This window comes from Trichomonas vaginalis, chromosome VI (assembly GCF_026262505.1).
Source record: "Trichomonas vaginalis G3 chromosome VI, whole genome shotgun sequence".
In the NCBI taxonomy this organism is placed as follows: domain Eukaryota; phylum Parabasalia; order Trichomonadida; family Trichomonadidae; genus Trichomonas; species Trichomonas vaginalis.
Genome location: NC_067208.1, coordinates 8,773,222 through 8,787,403, shown reverse-complemented (window position 1 = coordinate 8,787,403; position 14,182 = coordinate 8,773,222). Strand labels below are relative to the sequence as shown.

Here is a 14,182-nt window from a genome sequence, read left to right as displayed (position 1 = left end):
TTTAACTCGTAATTGTTTATTTTTTTACTTGTATGGGCAAGCTGCAAGAATGAAGTCGACTATCTCAGTCTTTGTCTTGACGAGCTGGACGGCTCTTGCGAGTATGTCTGTTTTGCGGTCTCCAGCTGGTGTCTGACCTTCGTAATTGCGCATGTTCTTGAGAGCTCCAACTGTAAATGGCTGTAAGATGAAGAGTCTCTCAGACTGCTTGAGGTAGTCGTCTCTGTCTTTGACCGAATCTGTGGTACGAGTCGAATCGGTCGATTTGAGGGAAGAGACTGAAAGCCTGTCATCTTCCATTGGAGCTGTAGCATACTCTTTGCGTAAGCGGTTCAGAGCTTCTTCGAAGTCTTGGTCTCTCTTCGATTGGGATTGAGATTGGAATTGCTGGGGTGGAGCTTGCTGGAACATCCAAGGGTTGGGGAAGTAAGGCATAGGTTGAGGAGGGTAGTTCGGGAAGCCTTGTGGTGGGTAGTAACCTTGAGGTGGAAATTGGTAGTAATACGGAGGTACTTGCTGGAACTGAGGTACTTGCTGGAACTGAGGTGCAGGGGCTGGTGCTTTAGGTTCTTCTGGTTTGGGAATGGACTCGGTTGGTGGGACGTCAGTCATCTGTTTGTGTCCTGTCGGAAGGAAAAACTTTTTCTGAAGTTCGACCAAAAAGTTCTCAATTTTCGAAAATTTGAATGGTTTACGGACGAACAACAGGAAAATATTTTCCTGTCGGATGGAAGAACTTGGAATGCAAGAAAGACTTGACGAGGCAATTTACCTAATTGAAATTAACGACTGCTTAAAAGACTACTTGCGCAAGGTAATGAAGCCCAAGGTCAAGTTCATCTCTATTTCTGGAAGGTCTACACTTCAGCTCGAGACTTCGACTGGAATTCCAATTCAAATACCAGTCGGGACAGCCTACAATGACATAAAGGACGCCAAAAGAGAAGCTCTTGTTAAGTTCCTAAACAAACGTCCTTGGATAAAAATACCAAACAAGGAGAACCCCCTACCCCATATGAAATTGGCAATTCAGTCTCTCCTTCACTTCTCGGGTCAGCCGTTCTACATAACCTGTGAAGGCGACATTCAGCCAGTTCTTCAGCCAGTTCAGTAAACATCTCATTTTAACTTCACTTTTTTATGTTTTTACGCATGTGAAGAAGAAGCCTTCTGGTAAGTTTCTTATAGCCATATACATGGCACGCTTTGAGTAAAAACATTTTTTTCTTTTTTGAATGAAGCAAGTTAAATTCGTCCCACACCAATCTCAATGGACCGATGAAGAGTTTCAAGCTATAGTTGAAGGTGTTGAGAACGACATAGACGGCGAACTTGAAGGAGCTCAAATCACAATTGCAACCAAAATTGCAGAAGTCAAGGAACAGATAGCTCCACTTAAAGCTACCAAAGCTACTCTTGACCTCATGGATAGTTACCGTTTAGATGTCAAGAGTGGAATAAGACAATTAAAATTAAAACTTCTAAACTACGAAGCTATACTCCAAAAGTTAGCAGAAATGAGAAGACTTTACCAGAGCTACTTACATGTAAGGGACTTACCTTCAAGCAGTCCGACCAAAGATGAATTTGTTGACATTGTCCCAATTTTGTCCGAAAGTCAGCTCAGATGTTTCGAACTGCTCCCAACATATCCAGAATATGAACGTTTGCCTGAACTCTTCCGCAATCTCAAAAAACGTTTTTTGGTTCTCATGTTCGAAACTTTTATCGGAAGAGACAACAAACGTTCAGAAGAAGAAAAGATATTATTTTAAACTTGTTGTATGACTTAACCGTCATAACAAGCTTTTTGAAGTAAAACCGTCATTCTCAAACCACTTCATTTTTTCGATGTCCGAACAAGCACCGAAGCCAAACTCGATGGCAGATGTCCTTTCAAGGTTGCCAGACAAGCGCCCAGTTCAAATTCAAATTGCCCAATTGAACGCTCATCTGACAAACACCATTAAGACTATCCAAAGTAGTCTTATGGAAGAGATAACCAATCTCAAAGTCGAAGTCCTCACGAACCAAGCTTCCAATAAGAAAGTCCTGAACGATTTCGCGGAAACCTTGCGCCAATACAACATAGAGAACCAAAACCTTGCCAGACTCATCTACCGTTTCTTCGAAGAGATAGACGCCATCTGGAAGGTACTCGAAAGGACAGAACATGCAACACCGTACTTCGTGAGTACCAAATTGAAGAAGGAATTTTCGAGGAAGAAGAGAAACACGAAGAAGAAGAGGAAGAAGAAGAGAAACACGAAGAAAAGGAAGTTTGGGCAACCCTTGTTGCCGATGACGTTATGAAATTTCCCAACCCTACCCATACAAAATCCGCAACAAGGAGACCGGCAAGGTTCTTACCCCAGTCCTCAACAACTTGGGACACTTGAGCCTTACTCTTCGGAATTACGGTACAATTTCCATGGGAAGGCTTGTCGGTATGCAATGGGTTCCAAATCCAAACAAGAAGACGAAGGTCAGACACATTGACGGTGACAAGCTCAACAACCGTAAGGAGAACCTCGAGTGGTTCTAAGAGTAAAAAAATTTTATTTTAGGGGGAAACCCCGAGTAAATTTAAGTTTTTAGTTGGATAAGTAGCTTAAATTAATGGTCATTTGCAAAATTAGTTCCTGACCTTTGAATTGGACTCTTTCGTCATCCCAGTTGCGTAGGAGGTCGTCCCAGAGGAGTTGGTAGAATTGCCAATCCAAGGACGATTTGTCCTCCCAGGCATTGAGGATGTACTGCTCGTAGAGTCTCATGACCTCTGCCTTGCACCAGACACCCTCTCCCTTGGAACGTAAGGCTTCTTCGAAGTGCTCGAATGCGATTGGCTGCGTGACCATCTGAAATGACACTTTTTGTCCGTTTGGTCAATGTTTGTGTCTCGTGCCATAGTCGACGAAAATACAGACAAACAGGTTATATATGAGTTTGAGACCAAGAATGGTGTAACTCGACCTGTCCGATTCAAAGACTCCGAGGGCGACCATGAAATTAAACGGAAATTAGCTAGGAAGGAATATAAAATGGACTGGTTGCCACCACCTCCACCTCCACCACCTTTACCTGTTCCTCAAGTAAATAAGCCTTTCCCGTTCCCAAGAATTCCCACATTTTAATTCAAATTCGAATAAAAATTTTTTATTTCATGCAATGTTTTATTTCTGTGCCGTCTTCAAGTATTCCCCAGTACTTACGCTTGGAGAGGACATGAACTTCGGTGAAAATTTTGTCCAATTTGAATTGACCCATCTTTTCACCGACTAAACCCATTTCAATGAGTTTGTTGTACCCTTCTTCGTTCGTCATGAGCGCATCGATGTTCTCATAGTATACCTTCACTTTGGATTTAACATCGGAGAAGAACTCATTGTAGTTGTCAAGGACTGCCTTTGCGAACTGAGGATAAGACCAATGTTCGACAATAGGTTTTACTGTGGTTACTAAGCCATTTTGACCTTCGGTGAACTCGTATTTCAAAACAAAAGGAGAAAACCTTTCAACAAAGTTGTCGACTTTCTCATAGTGTTTACTCTTCATCTTTTGAGGTTTTTTAATGGAATATCCCCATGTCGAATTCATAAGCAATTTGAGTGTCATTGCAAGTTTGGGGTTTGAAGCTTTCCTAATATCATACAGTTGTTGTATGACTTTTCCAACTGTATAGTTCCTTCCCGGGAACTCACCGTCTTCGTTTGGAATTCCAGTCGGGATATATTGGACGAACCTCATGTACGCAGCGTTAAGGTCGACATAGTATATTTTTTCGTTTGAGTCGAACTTGTCGCAACCAATGGGTCCAGTTCGTGGAAATTCAAGTGAGTCTCTTATCTTCTGAGAAACTTCGCCTGCTATCTCATAAACATCGTCGAAGCAACCTGTTTCATATAAAACCTTCTGACCTAACTCAGATGCTCTCCAATACAATTTGACGTCAATTGGATGTCTCAATGGAAGTTTGTTTATAGCATCTTGAAGTTCTTGCAACCTCATTGGAAGTTCTTCTGGTTCAGGTTGGTATCCGAACAATCCAACTCCTTTTGGAGCTGTGTACTTCTTTTGTGCTATAACTTTGTCTGGAACAACTTTTGGTCTTACTAACAATGAAAAGTTTGTTTCGTCTTTTGGTACAAAAGTTTCTGTCAGCTTGTCATCTGGAATTGGTTCCAACAAGCCTTTCTCGAAAAGAATGTTAACAGCTCTGACAATGTTGCACTTGCCTTTTCCGAACAATGGGTTTGTAAGACTTTCGTTCAACATGAAGTGGTTGTGGACAATTACAATCTTCAACCATGGTAAGTCTTGTCAACAACATAGTCGTCATGTGAAGAACCTTTAGCTGTAGGTATGTTGACTCGGATATTGACATTTGCCAACGGTGCAATTTTTGACAATTGACCTCTGAGCATGTACCTTGTTTCACACATGACTCAAGATACTTCATCTTCTCATCTGTAACAAGACCAGAGTTCCTGGACATGTAAGAATACAAGTTCATTGACAATTTTTTCAATTGAATTGTAAATTCCATACCTTGTTAAGTCAATGTCAGACTTATTTCTGAACGGGAAGTATCCAGCATGTTGTCTGACTGCTTGAGGGTTAGGTTGGTACCATTCGAACTTCACGCTTGCAATTCCTTCAATTGCATTCAAAATATCTGAGTCGGAGTCAACCATTTGTTCTCTCTTTGTAGTCTTGAAAGCGTCAAGAAGTTGTGCGGCTGTTGTGACATTGCCATGTGCATAGTAAATATGACCATCCAAATCTGTTACGGTTAGTCTGAGATTGTATCCTTTCTTATTTCCGTCTTGTATGGCAGCAAGTACACCCATGAAGCCTTCTTTGTTCTTTCCTTCGTCAAAGTTTACTGTAAAGGTTCGACCAGAAGTAATTTTACTTCTAACTTCACGGTACTTTTCATATGCATATCTTGTTCTTTCCATGGGAGCATGTGCGTCTTCACCTTTTCCTTTTTTCCTTCTCAAAGGATGCAATTGTTCGTCATGTTTCCAGTAGAATCTGGCAAAGCCGTCGTGTCCTTCAACCTGTGGCTCAGTAACATCGAAAGGCATGTTCATAAGACGCTCTTCTTCTAACCTCTCTAGTCTGTTTGGATAATTTGTGCGTGCTGTTTCCAAGTCCATTTCATAGGTCAGACCAGCCAGTTTGTCATAGACTTTTATGGGTCTTCCCTTCCTATATTTAAACTTCTTTGAAACTCTCCAGCCATATCTTTCTAACTCTGCTTTTATTCTAGCAGACCTTCTATCCATTCTATACGGGGGCATTTTTATAAAAATAAAAAAATTTTTTTTTTCTTTACTTTACATAACCGCCTGCTGCCATAAGTCTTTGACGCCAACCCATACCAGCTAATGAAGGTTGACTTGGTTTAGTTTGGAAACTAAACTTTGGTTTTGGTTTTTCTTCAGTTTTTGGCTTCCCTTCTTCTATTGGTTTTTCGTCACTTTTCGGTTCATCTGACTTTACCTCACTTGCAGGAACAGTTGTGTCGTCAACATCTTCATAAATATCATATGCCATCTGTTTCTGTTTTCCTTTCAACTTTTTGTGTTTGTTGTAAAGTTTAGAATATTTTGACTCTAAGTCAATGAGATGTTCTATAATGAACTGTTGGTCAGTGAAGTAAACTTTTCCATCTGTTGTCTCGAAAGCTCCTTCAGACTTCAATATTTTATTTGTGAGAGTCTGTTTCTTTTTTGAGATACTAGCCGTTCCATTTTTATGAAAAGTGACTTTGTAGTTAGAGTTTGTATTTCCAGACCTGGCACTTTCTATTATTGAATTTTTCTCTTCATCTGTAAGTTCTTTGACAGGTTTTGACAATGGTTCTGAACTTTTTGTTTGTGGTGTCAAATCTACCGTTTCAACTTCTTCGGTCATTTCATCTCAGTAAAAAATTTTAGTTTGTTTTGTTTTCAACTGGTTGTTGTTGTTTTTTAAGTCGGTCTAAAACTTCCTGAGGTATAGGAAGAACTTGACAAACACGTGGTTGTGTAACTGCTGGAAGCCGACAAATCCATCTTGAGCCCATTTGTCTCAAAGCTGTATTGTTCATTTCATCTCAGTAAAAAATTTTACATTCCCCACGTTTGAGGCGGTTGAGGTTGGTTGTTGTTTACCCACTGTTGTGCATGGTTATATCCTCTGTTAAAGAATCTTTCACCTTGGTCCATATAGTGCCCTGCTTGGTTATAGTAGTCATTTGCTTTGTTATAGTAGTTTCCTGCTTGTCTTCCTACATTGTCCATCCATCCTTGAACTTTTCCTCTTGTTTCAGGATTTGAATAAGATTTGCTGGCATCTCGTGCTACCTCCCAACCTTTCTGTACGGTTTGTATAATAGGTTGTGCTTTCTCTTTCAGTATACCTAATGTACTCAAAATCTTCCTTCCAATTCCAAATGCACCTCTGGCTAGTGTTCCCACTGCGGGCAAAAATCTAGATGCGACTCCTGCTATTGCGCCAAATAAACCCATTTCTTATGGGTTAAAAATGACGAATTCAAACAAGGACCCGTATGTTTCTAAAGCAACAAAGAAAGCACTCATGGTAAAAATCTTTAGTTCAACACCAAATGCTTGGTTTATGGATATCTTGGAAAACATTCCGAGGTATAGAGAAGATGGACCACCATACTGGCTAATATTTGTTGGTCAAAACACAAGATACTGTGAAGCCATACCATTATGGTCCAAAAATATTTTAGATGTGAAAACTGCTTTGACAATATTCGTTGACAAATACCATCCAACAAAAACTGACATCTGACTGTGAAAGTTCTTTCAAATCAGACGATATTAAAAACTATCTGCGTTCAAAAAATGTAAACCAATATTTCATTGTCGACCAAAACCATTCTGCTCTTGGTGTCATTGACAGTGTATAAAAATCTTAAGAGACTTAAATCAACCACAAGGTGGTGAGGTAGATGAAATGTCATATGACGACAAATATAGACACTTCTCCATGGCAAAGATGAGACAAGTTTTAATATATTTACAATAGCCGTAAACAAAAGGTTTGGGAAACCACTCCCCGAAGAAATGAAAAACAACCCGACTTAGAGAAAGACTATATTTAATAGTTTAGTCAAAAGAGACAAACAAGAAAGAATGCCAGGCTTCAAACTTAAGAAAGGTGACAAAGTAAAAATAGAAATACCTAAACGCGACCCATATAAAATACTATTGACTATGACAACAATGGGAACTCGACAGGTACTCACGTTCGTGTTCGTAAAAATAGAAGAAAGTATACAAGAGAATATTATGAAGTTTTAGGCAAACATGGCAAAATGTACAGACTGCAAGCAGAAGATAAAACTACTATTGTCAGACCTCGTTTCAAACTTGTCAAAGTTCAAGGTGGTATACTTTCAAAGACAGTTCCTAACAAATATAAGACAACTCCTGACGAATATGCTAAAGAAGTTGAAAATGACGACTAAGCATTTCTATACCATGCGTAAACTGTCATGTAAGGTGGCATGTAGTCTTTACTTTGTCCCGTTGTTTGCGTATACCCTGAAACGCGATGTGTATGGTTTCCTTCTCCCTGTGTGCTACCCCAGAAACAATTTATAGCAAACTGAACGTCGTCTTTAACATCATATCCTTTACCTTTTTTCATTGCTGACCAATCCCAAAATCTATGCTTATGCCAACCTGCTTCAGATGTACTTAAATCTATGTAGTGACTGTGTGCAGGTAAGTTTTCACCTGAAATCGTTTTACTTCCACCTGTTTCCTTTGAAGAGTTGGCACAATACAAAAACCTGTCGACTATTTGAGTCCAAGTTCCGAGACCAAGTACTACTTCTGGTCTGGTAGAGTTCATTGACGTATAAATAGAACCTATAGGATATAGTGTTTGAAGTATTTCTGTCTTTAACGTTTGAAGCTCTGTTTTGTCAGCTTTTTTATCTAACTCATCGTTAACATATGTTTTGTCAGCTTTCTTATCTAACTCATCGTTAACATATGTTTTGTCAGCTTTGTTGTCATATAAATCTTGAGCAGTGAATTTAACTTTGTTTTCATCCTCCATGACAAAAACATTTCTACATCTAGTGTATTTCATCGTCGTTATGTCTTCATCCGATGTTAAACCTTGTGGAAAGTTAGGAGGTTTCCAATTTAATACATCCCCACCAGTTCCATCAGGTTCTTCAACCGTTCCTGCAATATTTTCTATACCAACAGTTGCGAAGAAATCGTGTGTATGTCCAACGTCACTTTTCTTGTTTAAGGTTTCTTGTAAGTTTGTAATATTTGCAATGGTATGTGTATGGTTCTTATCCGCTTTAAGGTCTAAACATCCTGAAACCCACCCTGTATTGGCTTTACCTTCTAAAATCTTTGTTGTCCGTTCATGGTACCATTCAACCCTTTCTTTAATTTCATTGTCTTTTTCATCCACATATTCCTTATCTGCCTTCTTCACTAACACACTAGCCATAAGTCCCTTATCTACTTTCTCCTCTAACTCACTGTTGACATATGTTTTGTCAGCTTTCTTTTCAAGGCTAACGTTTAAGTCTGTTATTTCAGATATAGAATGTGTATGTCCAACGTCACTTTTCCTGTTTAAGGTTTCTTGTAAGTTTGTAATATTTGCAATGGTATGTGTATGAGTCTTTTTAGAATATTCTTTGTCAGCTCTTGTCACTTCACTTGACATTTTATTGTCAACATATGTTTTGTCTGCTAGTTCAGGATGAGTATGTTCTTTCGTTGCATATGTTGCATCTGCTCTGTCATGTTCTTCTTGAACTTTTTCAATGACATACTCTTTGTCAGCTTTGTTGTCAACATCTGCTTTCAAAAGAAGTTCTTTTATAGGCTTCTCGTTTAAAGTTCCTTTTGTTGGATTTACACAGACAGTATGGTTCTTACTGTCTTGAAACAGAAACTCATCTGTCATTGGGTTTATCGTCAGTTTTAAGTTTCCTTCTTTCAATGACTCAGATATCTTAGAATAGTTTGAAAAGTTTGTTGTGTTCTTATTTAGAGCTTGTACAATGAGTTGTCGGTTGTGTTGTATTTCTCTCATAGACGCTGTTTCTTTCGACATTTTTATTCTAGATAAAATATGCTTTCAATAGAAAAAGAAAATTCAAGAGTTGCTACAACTAAACCATTAGATGAACTTTTTACGAATGTCGGTCAAAAGTTTGAGACAGAGACCGTAAAACATGAAGGCTATCGTTTTGACTACCCACTAAGATGGTTAAGAGACCCATCCGTCACAAAAGCTATTGGCTTTCGTAGAATGAAGTTCATTTCAGAAGCCATACATGGTTTCCCATTTACGGTCGCTTTTGAAGTTCGATACTATAACAAAGAAAAACGTACGTATGAGAAATTTGAACAGGGAAAACTTTTGCAAGTGAATTTGCTTGTAAACTTAGAAACAACTCTTCAAGCTTTTCAAGAAAAAATAAACGATATCTATATCGAATATGCAAACCAGTTTAACATTGACGAAGGAGAGTACCATCTCGATATTATATATGACAGGAAAAATGCAACTGTTAAAATCAATAGAATAGAAGACCTTGGAGAAGACGTTTATATTTCTACAAAATATAACAACTTGGCATGGTATAGATTTTTGAGGATGTTAAATCAGCCTGCAGCATATCCAGTACACCCGAACTTTTATGAAGTCGAAAACCCTAATGGAACATATGAAAATGTTTTCGACTCAGATGCTATTATCGTTCATGCTTCATTTTCTGGTGCACAAAACTCTTTTTTATGCTTGGCAAATGAACTTTTACGAAAAACCTACAAAGCTATATGAACACCGAGTGGAAGTATTTCAGACTTTCAAGTATGGTTTACAACAGATGGAAGAAAGAGAATAGTTCCATTATACACGCGTTTTACTTAGAACTTAGTCTCATATACAACTACTATCGAACGGTAAAAATATAATCTTTTAATACGGTTGAGGTGCTGGATTTGGTTGCCAACTAGACTGTGGTGCAGGTTCAGGCTGTTGTATAACAGGAGCTTGTTCTTCTGGTTCAGGGTCTTTAGGTATAATACCAACGAACTGACCTACTCTTTTACCAATATTTTTGACACCGTTCCAAATTCCTCTTCCTACGGTTTTTATTCCATTCCATATACCTCTTCCAACATTTCGAAAGAAGTTTCCAATACTACTGAAGAAACCCATTTTACTATATGTAAAAATCTAATGTCCGCCTAGTCTCTTACGTTTCCTTCTGAGTTCCATAGCATTTTTTAACTGGAGCTCATACATTCTATTTCTCTCTGGTAGAAAACATATTCTGGGTCAACTCCTGTTCGCGTCATCTGCATAGAGTTGTTTATATCCCACTTCAGGGTTTTGTAAAACTCTTTCCATCTCATATTTGCATACCATGGTGGCAAACCTAACGCAGCGTCATATGGCATTGCATTTGTACATCTGTTGGCACTTGACCATAGTTTGCCATTGCAGTTTGTATTCTAACTTCATTTGGAATATTCTCTGGGTTTGGTTGTCCAGGTTGCTGTGCATTCGCTAAGTTCTGTGCGTCCATTTAATTAGATAAAAATATCTCTTACGAGTACATATGCTGAACATTTGCTGGTATTGGTTCATCTTCATATTCTCTATATCTTTCTGCCACGTCAAATAAGTAAATGACACAATGGAAAAAACCTAAAACAAGTAGTCCTATTTCAAACCACATTTACTTACCAATAAAATTTCTTTGTTGTGACACTTTCTCCGGTTTATAGGACCTCTCTCATATTCTATCTTGTCATATCTAAACTCATAGTCATGTATGTCCTCTAACCATCTCATAACGGTTTCCAAACCACTTTTATCGGATGTAAAGTAAAAGCATGGATGGTTATGTAAAACGTCTAAAGTTTCTAAAGAGTCTCTCAAAGTCCAGTCTACTTGGTATTGAAAATCCCATGTGTTAAAGAACGGCGGGTCTACTATAAAGAAAACATTTTCCTTGTTTTTATATTTTTCATACAACTCTGTCCAACGACATCTCACAAACTCTATACCTCAGTATATTTTTCTATGTTCTCTTTGAAAACCTTTGTATAGTTAAGATATAAAACTTTGACATAAGTGTTTCAATGTCATGAACTCTTATAGCACCACTATATAATAGTCTAGAAGATATACTATCCCAGTCAATATACTCTGCTTTTTTCAAAACCTCTCTGACAATATTTTCTTATCTAATGGTATACGTTCCATCTTACCTATAGGTATCTTTTCTTTTAACTCTTTCAATATTTTGTTTGTGTCTGGTATATGTTTGAGACGGTTCATATAGTTGTCGAAGTCATTGCATATAATCTTTGAGTCAGGAAATACAGTATGGCACAAATGAGATATATAGAAACTTCCACCGAACAAATCTACAAATGTTAGACCATTCGGTAGTTTCTTAAGTTCTCTCAATAGAATATCTTTACATCTACTCTTATTTCCAAAGAAGGGTAACGGTGGTTTTGTAAAATTCATTTTATATACAATAAAAATGTTTTTACCCTGAAAAGTGACAGAAAAGTGACTGGGGCTAGAGGGCACGAAGTGCCTGGAAGCCCCAATACCTTTTTTTTTTTTTATTATAAAAAAGAAAAAATAAAGCACGTTAAAATTTTTCTTTCTTGATTTTTTACAAAATCTACTTAGAATTATGCAAAATATGACTAAATAATTATAAATTTCAAGTTAAATTTTAATTTTGATAAATAATTTAAATTTCAAAATATCAAGTTCAGTTCGACTATGTATGTAGTAATTCCTCAATAAAGTGCCAAAACCCTATTAAAATATATGAACATTTTCAACATTTTAATGTTTTTATTTAAAAATTTGATGGAATATGAGCTTCAAACAACTATTATGTAAATAAAAATAATTAAATATATGTATTTATGCGTATTACAACCGTAGTAAGTCGATTCTTCCTTTCTTCTACTGAGATTTGAATTTGATTTCGAATTGTAAAGAGATTCAAAGGGAAAATACTAGCGGATAAAAACTACCTCCATGAAAGGGTCATAATGGAGTCAAGTTGTATTTTTTGATATTTTTTGCTTTTCGAGCCTAAATAGGTAGCCAAGATAATGCCTAAAAATAAGGTTCTAAATTCTGAAGTTTACATGATCCTCTCGTGTGCACCCTTAATATATGACTAGTCTTATATCCAACATCTCTACATTAATTTCGAGAATTAGTATCTACAAAAATCATTTATATCCTATTTGGGATTTGATGTTTAATTTTTTGACAAATACGAATTGTATGGAATATGCCGAAACAATGAATTGTTTAGTAGCAGTAATAGAATGCAATATTGAATTAGATGAAATTGATCAAAACAATATGCTTTTTTAAAACATTAGTATCTGATAAATCAAATAAATTGAATTTGTTACAGAATTCTTTAATTGTAAGAAGATGTTGACAATTAAAGTGTTATGTTGAGAGCAATTAATGGTCACACATGTGTTCTGCGACTTCTTCTTTCTGATCCATCCATTGATGTCAATGCCACTAACAACTCATCACGTACAGCATTGATCCGGGTAGCTCGTGACGGACATTTCGAAGCTTTAGAACTTCTCTTGAGTTTTCCAGGCATCGAGAAGAACATCGTCGACAAGAAGAATCGCAGTGCTCTTCATTACGCAGTTCTTCTCCACCACAAACAGTGCGTTGAGTGTCTTCTGAACGACAAAGATGTCAATCCACAACTTCCTGATGATTCTAGTTTCACACCTCTTCACATCGCTGCATCTAATGATTTCTCAGACTTAATCCGTCTTTTCGCCGATCGAGATGACGTTGACTTGAACTGCGTCGACTCAATCCAGTGGACACCTCTCCATGTTGCCGCTAAATGCGGCTCAACTAGTTTCGTCGAAGAGTTGCTTCAACACGAAAATGTCGATGTCAACCGTCAGAACTTGATGAAGCGAACTCCTATTTTCAACGCTATTGAAAACGAAAAAATCGAAGTTGTCAAAGTTCTCCTTTCTCGTGAAGATCTCGATTTGAGTGTTGTTGACAGCGAAGGACACACAGCTAAAGATGTCGCACTCCAGACAAAGAACGAAGATATTATTAATCTTCTTTTAAATAAATGAGTTTTTTTATTTTTTTTTGTTTGTAAAAAAATTATTTTTAATAATAAAAAACGATAATAATAAATCCTTGAAAAATTAACGCACTTGTCTAAAGGAAAATGATAAATGATGTTACGTATTGGAAGCATATTTATTCTGCTTTACAGAAATATGTTGAAAAGTGAGTAAAGTTATGAATAAACTGATCCTAGTGAATGATATTGTATTACACAGAAATTGAATGCGACATTTGAAATTGTTTGCAATAGCGAGAGAATAGATTATTGAATGACAAAAATGCATCTTGAGTGTCTTTACTTATACTTGTAATGACAAATGTTCTTAAGGGTGCACTTACGCGTATCTGACTTTAATTCAAATTTCTGACAAATGGCGTGAAGTGTCATTGAAAATTAACCTTAAACATCTGAATCGAAGGACATGTAATACAGGTGTAAGTGCACTCTTAAGAAAAATTTTCCACTTCAAGATAACAATGATATAATAGAATTGAATAAGAAATCGTTAAATTTATTATCCAACATCTCCCCAAGATACAATGTCCAATCATTTGTAAACGAAGAATATTACAAAATATCATCGAAATAACAATAATTCTTTTTGCTATAGTTTTATTCTTTCTGTCATAGCAAATTTCTATTATAATATTGAACTCTTTATTGAAATATCAGTTTGTTAATACTTAGATGCCTTACAAAGAAAACCTATTTCGAAATTAAGAGCCATGTTCCCGATATTATTGCATTACTATATCAGTACTAATTATTTAAATTCACTGTAACAAATACGAACTCTTTGAAAATTAAATTGAGAAATCAAGCCGCATCATCTTTTGAATATAAAGTTTTTCATATTTCAATTGATATTAAGGCTCCGGTCCTGCATGATTACTGCATATAGTTAGGACGAGTGTCTAATAAGGAGTAAAAATATACCAATAGATTGCACATATACCAATATTTTGTAAAAATTAAATATTATCTATTTTAAAAATTTTCGAA

The 14,182-nt window shown here is 36.8% G+C and overlaps 12 protein-coding genes and 2 pseudogenes across 14 annotated transcripts, besides 4 other annotated features; 6 read left to right on the top strand and 8 right to left on the bottom strand.

The window, feature by feature from the left end:
- Positions 1 to 8,679: part of a mobile genetic element that runs on past the window's edge.
- On the bottom strand, positions 25 to 612 carry TVAGG3_0830820 (uncharacterized protein; the record flags this gene model as incomplete). Its single annotated transcript, XM_051248464.1, has 1 exon — positions 25 to 612. The coding sequence occupies one exon, from the start codon at positions 610 to 612 to the stop codon at positions 25 to 27; it is 588 nt and encodes a 195-aa protein (XP_051083939.1).
- On the top strand, positions 728 to 1,114 carry TVAGG3_0830810 (uncharacterized protein; the record flags this gene model as incomplete). Its single annotated transcript, XM_051248463.1, has 1 exon — positions 728 to 1,114. One exon carries the CDS (start codon positions 728 to 730, stop codon positions 1,112 to 1,114), a length of 387 nt encoding a protein of 128 aa, XP_051083938.1.
- On the top strand, positions 1,236 to 1,698 carry TVAGG3_0830800 (uncharacterized protein; the record flags this gene model as incomplete). Its single annotated transcript, XM_051248462.1, has 1 exon — positions 1,236 to 1,698. A coding segment is annotated over one exon (463 nt), but the record flags the coding sequence as incomplete, so codon positions are not given.
- TVAGG3_0830790 lies at positions 1,990 to 2,545 on the top strand (annotated as a pseudogene). The gene has a single exon. A coding segment is annotated over exon 1 (556 nt).
- On the bottom strand, positions 2,595 to 2,858 carry TVAGG3_0830780 (uncharacterized protein; the record flags this gene model as incomplete). The annotated part of the gene is made up of 1 exon (XM_051248461.1): positions 2,595 to 2,858. One exon carries the CDS (start codon positions 2,856 to 2,858, stop codon positions 2,595 to 2,597), a length of 264 nt encoding a protein of 87 aa, XP_051083936.1.
- TVAGG3_0830770 (uncharacterized protein) lies at positions 2,889 to 3,134 on the top strand (the record flags this gene model as incomplete). Its single annotated transcript, XM_051248460.1, has 1 exon — positions 2,889 to 3,134. The coding sequence occupies one exon, from the start codon at positions 2,889 to 2,891 to the stop codon at positions 3,132 to 3,134; it is 246 nt and encodes an 81-aa protein (XP_051083935.1).
- On the bottom strand, positions 3,157 to 4,275 carry TVAGG3_0830760 (DNA/RNA polymerases family; the record flags this gene model as incomplete). Its single annotated transcript, XM_051248459.1, has 1 exon — positions 3,157 to 4,275. The coding sequence occupies one exon, from the start codon at positions 4,273 to 4,275 to the stop codon at positions 3,157 to 3,159; it is 1,119 nt and encodes a 372-aa protein (XP_051083934.1).
- Positions 4,549 to 5,291, bottom strand: TVAGG3_0830750 (uncharacterized protein; the record flags this gene model as incomplete). The annotated part of the gene is made up of 1 exon (XM_051248458.1): positions 4,549 to 5,291. A coding segment is annotated over one exon (743 nt), but the record flags the coding sequence as incomplete, so codon positions are not given.
- On the bottom strand, positions 5,338 to 5,922 carry TVAGG3_0830740 (phage tail repeat-like family; the record flags this gene model as incomplete). Its single annotated transcript, XM_051248457.1, has 1 exon — positions 5,338 to 5,922. One exon carries the CDS (start codon positions 5,920 to 5,922, stop codon positions 5,338 to 5,340), a length of 585 nt encoding a protein of 194 aa, XP_051083932.1.
- Positions 5,942 to 6,097, bottom strand: TVAGG3_0830730 (uncharacterized protein; the record flags this gene model as incomplete). The annotated part of the gene is made up of 1 exon (XM_051248456.1): positions 5,942 to 6,097. The coding sequence occupies one exon, from the start codon at positions 6,095 to 6,097 to the stop codon at positions 5,942 to 5,944; it is 156 nt and encodes a 51-aa protein (XP_051083931.1).
- On the bottom strand, positions 7,486 to 8,388 carry TVAGG3_0830720 (phage tail repeat-like family; the record flags this gene model as incomplete). The annotated part of the gene is made up of 1 exon (XM_051248455.1): positions 7,486 to 8,388. A coding segment is annotated over one exon (903 nt), but the record flags the coding sequence as incomplete, so codon positions are not given.
- Positions 8,680 to 9,132: 453 nt separating the features above from the next.
- TVAGG3_0830700 lies at positions 9,133 to 9,980 on the top strand (annotated as a pseudogene). The gene has a single exon. A coding segment is annotated over exon 1 (848 nt).
- A 4-nt stretch (positions 9,981 to 9,984) lies between these two features.
- On the bottom strand, positions 9,985 to 10,227 carry TVAGG3_0830690 (serine threonine-protein phosphatase family; the record flags this gene model as incomplete). Its single annotated transcript, XM_051248454.1, has 1 exon — positions 9,985 to 10,227. The coding sequence occupies one exon, from the start codon at positions 10,225 to 10,227 to the stop codon at positions 9,985 to 9,987; it is 243 nt and encodes an 80-aa protein (XP_051083929.1).
- A 1,424-nt stretch (positions 10,228 to 11,651) lies between these two features.
- Positions 11,652 to 12,214: a mobile genetic element.
- Positions 12,215 to 12,512: 298 nt separating this feature from the next.
- Positions 12,513 to 13,181, top strand: TVAGG3_0830670 (2-5A-dependent ribonuclease family; the record flags this gene model as incomplete). The annotated part of the gene is made up of 1 exon (XM_001305178.2): positions 12,513 to 13,181. The coding sequence occupies one exon, from the start codon at positions 12,513 to 12,515 to the stop codon at positions 13,179 to 13,181; it is 669 nt and encodes a 222-aa protein (XP_001305179.2).
- Positions 13,182 to 13,502: 321 nt separating this feature from the next.
- Positions 13,503 to 13,629: a mobile genetic element.
- A 421-nt stretch (positions 13,630 to 14,050) lies between these two features.
- Positions 14,051 to 14,182: part of a mobile genetic element that runs on past the window's edge.